Source organism: Asparagus officinalis, chromosome 10, assembly GCF_001876935.1.
Source record: "Asparagus officinalis chromosome 10, Aspof.V1, whole genome shotgun sequence".
Lineage (NCBI taxonomy): Eukaryota > Viridiplantae > Streptophyta > Magnoliopsida > Asparagales > Asparagaceae > Asparagus > Asparagus officinalis.
In genome coordinates this window covers 50,736,109-50,745,241 of record NC_033803.1, presented here as the reverse complement: position 1 = coordinate 50,745,241, position 9,133 = coordinate 50,736,109, and the positions used below count along the sequence as shown (strand labels likewise).

Here is a 9,133-nt window from a genome sequence, read left to right as displayed (position 1 = left end):
AGTTGTCTTGGACCGAGTCAGGAAATTGATACACCATGTCTTGCTCTTTAATCTCTTATGCTTCAATAATGCACTTGACTTGGCACCTCGATGTTCCTTACACATCATCATATGCACTTTGATTCTATGTTACACGACGGTCAGAATGCTAACCATCTTTGCCACTTAATTATGTGACAAGGATTAAGTTAGTAGTCAATTGGCAAACTCGTGGATTTAAGAGAAATTAACAGGTTAGCTGCTAGCATAAGTAGAGACCACAGAGTTGCATAAGGCAGTAAACAATTGATGAATGGTAGAACAAAACCTTGGGCAAATGGAAGTGTGGGCATGTGGATACAACAAATAAAGACGCAAATAAAAAAGCGTTGCTACGTAAAAAAGAGCTCCCTTATCGCAGGACCTTAATTTCATGTCATAGGTTGTAAATAGTAAGTACTAGTAATAATATATATTCCCCAACAATTTATTTACGAGCTTATGATATTTATTCCCCAAGAGTTACTCACGAGTTACACAATTGCACAAAAGACTTGCAAAGATCGAAAAGTATCATGAACGATTTTATATCTCATTGTCGGAAAATGTTGTGAGATAATCATACCTTCCTTACCTTTATGAATACATAGCTATAGTTTGCAAAAAAAACCTGTTTGGTAGAAAAAAATGTATATGATTTCAATGTTAAATCTTTTTAATTGTTGTGGATGAGGTAGAAAAGCTTTACAATCCAACATGGGCTTAATTTCTAACAAGCTTAGCATCCTCGTTTGTATGATCATATTTATTTTTAGTAAAATTTTTATCACAAAAAAGGACTTACGTTCTTTTGGTGCTAGATTATAAGCTCTAACCAACTGGCGGATGACTTATTAAGATTCACGGACAAATTTTCAAAACCATCTCCTTTTAAAATTTATTTATAAAAAACGACCCATTTCAACCTTAATTTCAAAAACCGCACCCAGGTTGGTTTTGAAAACTGGGTCGGTTTTTGAAAAAAAAAATTTCAAAACTTCACGGGGAGTTGAACTCCCGTGAGTTTTGTTATTGAGAAAACTTCACGGAGTGCAACTCCTGAATTTGAATTTTTTTTTTTATAAAACAGACCTAGTTTCATCTAACTAGGTCTGTTTTTGTAATTAAGCTTGAAAGAGACTTTTTTTGGGAATAAATTCAAAACCGGATCGCGCTTTTAAAAATTTTCCTAAGATTCACATCTCTCTGTATCCTTATTAGTTGCCTTAAGCAACAACAAAAAAAAAGGAACAAGGTTATTTTAATTATGTTTTAGGATCTCAATGTCACTATCTCATTTCAATATGTGGGCCTGTGTAATGTAGGTTAATTTCGACCTAGTTGGTCTCTAGCTCTAGCTATGTGCATTCAATTATGTACTAATGATACTATGTGAAGGATTGATATTTGAATAATAGGTGTGTTGTGGTAATAATGTGATTTTTTTGTTATGTTTTGTAGAAAAACATCATGCCATGGTGTTTCTTTTTCGAAAAGGTGTTTTGAAAACACCATTATAGTTTGATTATATATAGCGGCTGCCGACAGCGGCGGGCGGCGGTGCGTGGCCGACAGCCAGCTGACGTCAGAGGGCGGCGGTCGGAAGGCGGCAACCGGCAGTCGACGGGCTGTGGCGGTGCAACGGCGGTGCTGGAGCGACGGCGACTTAGATGAAAAACAGAATCTCAAACAACCTTTTGGTCCTGTTTGAAAAGTGCTTTAATTTTTGGATTGTTGTAAAGGCGCCAAGTCAAAAAAACGCCGCACGGTGCCAAACGCGTTTAATTGTTTTGAAAAAAAAAACAGAATGGCCAAACAAAAAAACGTCACGGTTGCCAACGCTACATGAAACCAGACACTTTTTTTTTAATAAAAAGTACTGTCCGCCTTACTTGCCCCAGATTGCTTGGTTATTTTCAAAGCGAGACCTTTGATTCTTATGAACGTAGTTGCACATCCTTACCCCGCCCACATTGCTTTCTCTTCTGTATATTATATATCGACTTTCGAGAACCATGCACCCTTATTTGCGACATTTAGGAACCTGTCTTTTTCTTGATTTATCTGTATTAACTGTCAATGCTTTATCCTCTGGTTTTTTTTACTTGAAGAGAGTTCATTTTCCTTTGGCATAGCTTTAGGTGCCCTCCCATTCTAAGTATCAAAGAGTTGGCCGACGTACTGTCTTATAATCGTGTTGCTTGCATTTTATATCTTCCTGGATTTTAATATGTTTTACCATCTAGAATAGCGGGAAACTTATACTATCTTCTTTTCCTTGACCAGCCCATCTGATACTACTCTCTCTTTCAAGTCAAAATAGAATATCTTTTCCTTTTTTTTAGTCCGAGATTATGAATTTGCTTGCTGGTCTTCAAAATTGCATTCCTTCTCTCTTGTGACTGCTGCTGCAGTCTAATCTCTTCAATTACTCGGAATTTCTCTTCTTAAAATATATACTAGCCCTGCTAGCTTTCAGCATAATTCTAGGCTATATTTTAAGGAACATCAGTAATTTTGGAGATTTGATATTGTAATGTACTGCCCTTGGGACTATCCTCTGGTTACTTTTGGTTACCCAATGCAAACTTCATCTGCTAAAAGCTTATCTAACTTTGCCTCTCAAAATGTAGAGATTGAGGAAGAAGTCTTTGAGAGGCAAATGGAGGTTACAGGACATTGCGGGTTTCCATATATCTACGTTGCTAGCTTCGGATTTTAGCATGTGTTTTCTATATTTATGGATTTAACCATAGCCATCGTACTTAATGTTTCTTTTGACGATCATGTATTTCTCATGTATTTTTGTTTGTTGCCAATAGTTCGTTTTGAATGAATTTATGCAGTTATGGGTGGTATTCAGAGTGATTCTTTGACGTGTATTGCATTTAGACGATTTATGCCAAAGGAACCTCCTTCGTAGTGAGGGCAGTATTTGTATTGATCATGAATTTTCTGTGAGCGTAATTAGTAATTCCTATTCTATGGATAAAAAACAATTGTTGAAGTGAATCGCTTTCGTGTTAAGAATTCTATACAAACGCGGCTGCTATGTAACATCTTATGTATTTATGATGTTTTCCCATAGAAACTGCCTTTAAAATAGGATTGTATGAAAAACCACCTTCAAAGTAATAAGGTCGTTAATTGCAATGGCCCCATTAGTGTCACCCAATGCAAAGAAGATTTATTAGTCTATTGTTGCCCAAAATAGATCTCCTATAGTTCACTTGTTGCCAATGACCATCTTAGTGGCCAAGCTCAATATATCCTATTAGTGGGAGGTTTTACAAGTCTTAAAAAAGTTTTTAAAAAAAGCAATTGGCTATCGTATTCTTACTAATAAGAATTACATTGGGTTTATCAGCCCCTCAAATATTTTAATGGATTTTAAAGGTAAACAAACAAATATCCTTTAAAGGCGTCTATTTCGAACAAGTAGCAACTAGAGGTTTTATTTGCTGACAAATAGAATTACGCGGCGTTCTCTGGCAGGGTTGGATGATGATTATTTGGGGGTTTCGACTAACCCTTAATATTGTACATAGGAAAACATCTTGGAACGGGGCTTTCGCTTGAATCAGACCCACATGATAATATCAATTGGGGAAAAATTTTCAAAATACTCATCGCTTAGACATAGGTTTTTTAAGGGTATTTTGAGGATTTCAGTTAAAATTTCATTAAAAAAAACATGTTAGGATGATTGATTGCAACCAGAGCCTCCTTGAAAGTTAGTCATGTACAAATTAAGTTTTGAAGGTGATTTTCAAATAATTGCCCTATTTTAAAGTTGGTTTACGTGAAAGGTACACATTTAGGATTAAGGTTCAGAATACGTACAGTGCATTATACATAAGAATATCGCTTGAATCATATGCGACGAACTTACCCTCGGCGTGGTACGGCTCTATAGCGTGTATAGTATAATGACAACGTGTTGCTGAAGTTTACAAGGCACGGCTTCCTTCGAAGTGCGTGCTGCTGGTGATGGTTTGTGACAACATCTTCTCCGAATGTACAAACTAATACGTTACGTATAATAAACCCATGCGAAGCACGAAAGAAAAAGATGGTGGTAGTGATTTCTGATCCAAAGCAAATTATAAGATTTCTCTGATTTTTTAAGACTACCCTAACTTCTTTCCGGAAATTTTCTAGAAAAAGATAATTTATTTCTTTATCTAGAACCCATTTGGTTTTATACAGGAAGAAGAATCCTACCCTCCAAATTTCTCGGTTACAGATATGACGTAAACCCAAGCATGAAGCATAAAGAGTTGATGGCCCATAGCTTTCAAATACTAATCAAATAACAACGGTCCCCATCACTCACTAAAAAATTCAAACCATCGACACCAAAACAACAGCTCAGAGAACATAACATAAACAACCACACAACTGGCATAAAACCCACATCAACAATAATTTAATGAAAGAGATAAGCAAGCAGAAAGAAAATGTACTGTGTTCAAGAAAGTGGTTATTGGAAATTCTGCCGTCGGCAAGTCCCAACTTCTGTCACCATTTTTGAAAAATGAATTCAGGCCGGATAACCAAGCAACGGCGTCGAGTTCCAGAACAAAACCATCCTCATCGATGACAAGCTCGTCAAAGCCCAGATATGGGACACTGCAGCACAAGAACGCTACCGATCCATCACCACTGCTTACTACAGAGGTGCACTTGGCGCCCTGATCATCTACAATATCACCAATCCCGACACTTTCGAATGTGTCCCTCGCTGGCTTGATCAGCTCAGAGCTTATGCCGACCCTAGCACTGTTATCATGCTCGTCGGCAATAAGTACAACCTTGAGTTGCATTGTGCTGTATCAGTTAAATCTGGAAAAGATATTGCGGAGAAAGAGAGGTTACTGTTCTTGGAAACCTCAGCATCGGATGCAACCAATGTTGAGAAAGCATTTCTGATAGTTTTGGAGAGGATTTACCAGACGGTTAGTCGGAAAACGCTTCAGGGAAGTGAGGAACCGCCGCCGTTGGTGATCAAGTCTTCGCTTCAAGGGATGAAATTGGATGTGAAGGAGAACCAACAGAGATACGGGTGTTGTACACAGTAAGAACAGAGGTAGCATACAGTGAAGAAGCGTTACTGTTGTTGGAATAACAATGATACATTCATTCCCTGAAGAATAAGAGTGTTGCAAAGCAAAACAATATAATAGTAAGCATGTAAATATCCGTGGAGGAAAACTATTACATCTTTGATTTTTACACTGATCATGATTAGGACTTCTGGCATGAATGATTCCACCCCTTTTATCGTGTTTCCTGCTAAAGGAAAGAAATTGTAAGGACAAGCTAACAGAGACGACTCAATATACCATTTATAGAAGGGGTTAACTGTGGATAGATCACCTCTACTCATATTGTTGCAGACAGATCACCTGGATTCTCAACTCTGTTAGTTTTCCCTTTTAAATTCATTGTTTGTGACGATCATTATGCAAGTTTATAGCAAGTAAATCAGTTTACGAAGCTCGTATACTTCGATCCTTGAAGCCCAATCTTGACATGAAACTAAGAGGGACCAGGAGGTCTATCTATAACAATAGAAGTACGGGAGTCTATCCGTAATTAACCCCTTAATGGAACCATTTAGTCTTGTTCTTATCAAATTTCCCAAAGTGGTCGATATAAGCCACTTAGCCACATGGTAAGGTATATATGATAAACATGTGGAAGAATATTGACTTACTGGTAAATAAGCAGAAACTTTGTTTTTTTACTTCAGAAATCTCGGAAACTCATTTTTGGGTCTTCATGTTTACCCCTTCCTCTACCCCTGCGGCCTCCTCTGCCGCGACCTCTTCCTCTTCCCCTACCTCGTCCACGCCTAAAGAATGACTTCCCATGCTTCATTTCCACAAGAGAATGTAATAGCTCATCACATAGAATACATCCCTCATAGAGAGTAGTTCCATCACTTAGTGGAGTTGTCTTCTTGTTGAAGTCCACTTCAATTATGGTCGAATCACAGTCCGGGCACCTTTTACCCGTTGTGGAGATCCTATGTGCACCCTGAGGAAGAGAAACAATACAATTGCACACATTGCAGTAGAGCCTCCATTTGGGTGCACTTACAGGGTCAAGGACAAGGGTCCCACTGCACTCGGGGCAAGCACAAACACCTTGTGCTATCAAAGAATGGCGGCAAGTTGGGTGCGGGCAAAGGAAGCAGGGCATTCCAGCACCTTTGCCTAGTTTGCCTGCACTACTGAATTTTAGGGCACCAAAGACTTTATCGATCCCTTCAAATGGAGGGCTATTGTAACAATAGGGGCAGAGTGGGAAACACTTTCCATCTGGGCCAGCCATGGAGAAGAGGAGGAGCTCAAAGCCATCCAAAGGACATGTGATTTCCTTGTAAAGCTGAGGAAAATGACAACTGTTAGAAGAACTGTTAAAATGAATAACAAGTATCTACTTGCATCAGTAAGCTGGTTTCAAATTGCATTGCTTCAAAATAAAGTCGATCTATTTAAACAATCCTAAAGAGACAGCGGCAGCCGGGGGGCGGGGCTCTAACGATAAATTTCCTTCATTTCTTATGTGCTATGCATGTGAGATTAGCTAACTCAAGGCACTGCCAAATACAATTTTTACTCGAAGATTGTATGTCTTTGACAGACATTCTCCTAGATGTTCTAATATTATTTGTCACTGTAGCAAATGAAATAATGCAAGTTTCAGATGAGCCAGTCAACACACTGGCAGACGGGGAGCTAGCATAGTGTGTGTCAGGTGACACCATATCATACAATTAATGAACCATATGTGAGCTTATGAAGCAAACTGACCCCAAATTATTTGGATTAGTAATCAAGTGAACCACTCCACTCTTAATAGCCATACCTAGATAAAGTTACCCTCTGGACCATAGACTTAAATGGCCCAAGTTCACCACGTATCAATTGATTCTGATAATTATTTTTGAAAAAGAAAAAGAGATACATAAGTTTAAGTTGAAAATAATGTGTTTAGTGTATTTCAAATGGGCTATTATCGAACAATTTCAAAACAAGAAGGACAAGTATTGGCAATTTGTAATTGTATTACGTGAAAATTTAGTAGTAAAGTCTTTAATAAATATCGTGACACCATTCTGATGAGTTCTTGACTCCACCATTGCTGGTAGTAAGTAGATTATCAAGGGTGCTCTCCACCAACCATTTATATGCTGGACAGTTGAACAAATGTAGATTCTGATAAGTAGTATGTAGAGGATGGTTGGTCACTTGTGTAAACAGAAATGTTATCTCAAAAGTCGCATCTTCAGGTCATGGAAAAAAGCCTCTAAATGAGAAGGGCAGGGCTTCATACTCGACACTTCCCATCCCTGCAATTGCAGAAACCTCTGTGCATTTTGGAGCCTCTTATATTAGCGGCTCGATATGACAGATGATTTTTAAAATATTCTATCATTGTTAAACACCTTTTATGGATCCTTCGTTAATTTCATCAATACTATGTATATATTACATATGCTGCTGAAGTCAATTTCAAGTCTCTTCTCTTCTCAATTCCTACGATTTTTTTCTCCTCTTCTGTTATTGCTATTTAAATGCTTATTAGCTTACCATTTCCATTTATACAATGTCTCCCCAGTATTTTTGAACTTGGTGCTAGAGAACACTCCTAGTTAGTGAAAAATATCTGGAATGAACATGTAGTCACATAACATTTCTAAGAACCCCTTCCTTATGTCCTAGACACTTTTCGAATGTGTTCCAAGTTAGTAATACAAAAATGCAAATGTAAAACAATTCTGTTGATACTTTCTGACACTTGTAAGATGATTTCACATATATTAAGAATTAAGACATTGTTATACAATCAATGTTTGACCTTTTTTGAAACAAAAACTATGTTTGTATATACAAATATATCACAATGATTTATCATCAATTAAACCAATAACAAACTTGAGGTTCAATACAGTGAACAGCAATATTAACCTCCCAATGGAAAGATGAGAAAAGGCCATTTCTATGAATATCCACTTTCCTGTAGCAATGCGTCAGTTAAGTTACTCCAAATAATACGGATTCATAATAAAAAAAAAATATATATGGAATATATTAATTCCATAAGTCATGTTATATTTCTTCAACTGAGTTAATCTCCATTTTTATACTTCAAATAGCGTAGGGCCGTAGGCATGCCTATGATATAGACACCACTGCTTAGTGATGTCATTTTCATGCCATATCTGTATGCTCAGCTATCAAGATACGCTGTATGCGAAACCTGGATGGATTGTAGCGCTAAGCTAGTAAGTTTATGGGTGATGGAGTTAAGCGAGGATAGAGCAAACCAGGATAACTCATATTGCTCTCACACTGTCCTTCTTATCCTTTTCACTTGTGCATTTATCTCTTTACTCATCACTAATCTTAATAATTGTGTGCTTATTCCTTGCTGTATTTAACTTGCTTCTGCTTAGCTTGATCTAAATTTACCATCCTCGCACATTACCCCACCTGTGTCCCCTGCCAAAATGCTTGCGTACTATGCTTAACAATCAGTATACATACTTAGGGAGGCATATGAAAAACATGTCAACGATTGTCCCAGTTCTGCACAAATTAATATTTCAATAGCTTGAAAGATTCTAAATCATCTTATGAAGGGAAAAATACAAAGAATAGCTCAAAAAATTCATCTCACGAACAGATAGTTATGTATAAACTGATTGAAGAACCATGTTAGCTTCATAATTTTCAGAGTGCGACCTGATGTTAAAACTATTAACTTTTTATGTGTAAATGAATACAGCAATGTAGAATCAATGTTTCAGATATGATATGCATAAAATCATATCTTAAAGTTCTGGAACATGGAACATGCAAGGTGTACCTAATGCATATCCACTAAGGCCTGTTTGATTGATTCCTAGAATCAAAGAAAAGAGAAATAGTAGAAGGAAATCATCATAAAGTTAATTTCCACCTATTTCCTCAAAAAAAAAAAAAAGGAGGAGCGGTCATAAATGAGTTTTCCTTAATATAGTCACGTCATCAATAACATGGTGGCATAACTCATCTCACACTCTATGTCTTATTTTACGAGCAGAACCAAACAAAGAAAAAGC

The 9,133-nt window shown here is 37.3% G+C and overlaps 1 protein-coding gene and 1 pseudogene across 5 annotated transcripts in view; one reads left to right on the top strand and one right to left on the bottom strand.

Moving 5' to 3' along the window:
* LOC109826727 overlaps positions 1 to 5,125 on the top strand; it is a 129,797-nt pseudogene extending 124,672 nt beyond the window's left edge.
* LOC109825080 (DNA topoisomerase 3-beta-like) overlaps positions 4,992 to 9,133 on the bottom strand; it is a 28,056-nt gene continuing 23,914 nt past the window's right edge. Inside the window, exons 5-7 of one of the 5 annotated variants that reach the window (XR_002242895.1) lie at positions 5,738 to 6,411; positions 5,240 to 5,313; positions 4,992 to 5,131 (exon numbers count right to left, since the gene is read on the bottom strand). Coding sequence is in view for 2 of the 5 variants with exons in the window: in XM_020391793.1 (XP_020247382.1) it covers positions 5,770 to 6,411 (642 nt within the window). In the remaining 3 variants the exon portion in view is untranslated. Of the gene's footprint in view, positions 5,314 to 5,737; positions 6,412 to 9,133 lie in introns of all 5 variants that reach the window. The other 4 variants (XR_002242893.1, XR_002242894.1, XM_020391793.1 and 1 more) reach the window with 4 other exon arrangements.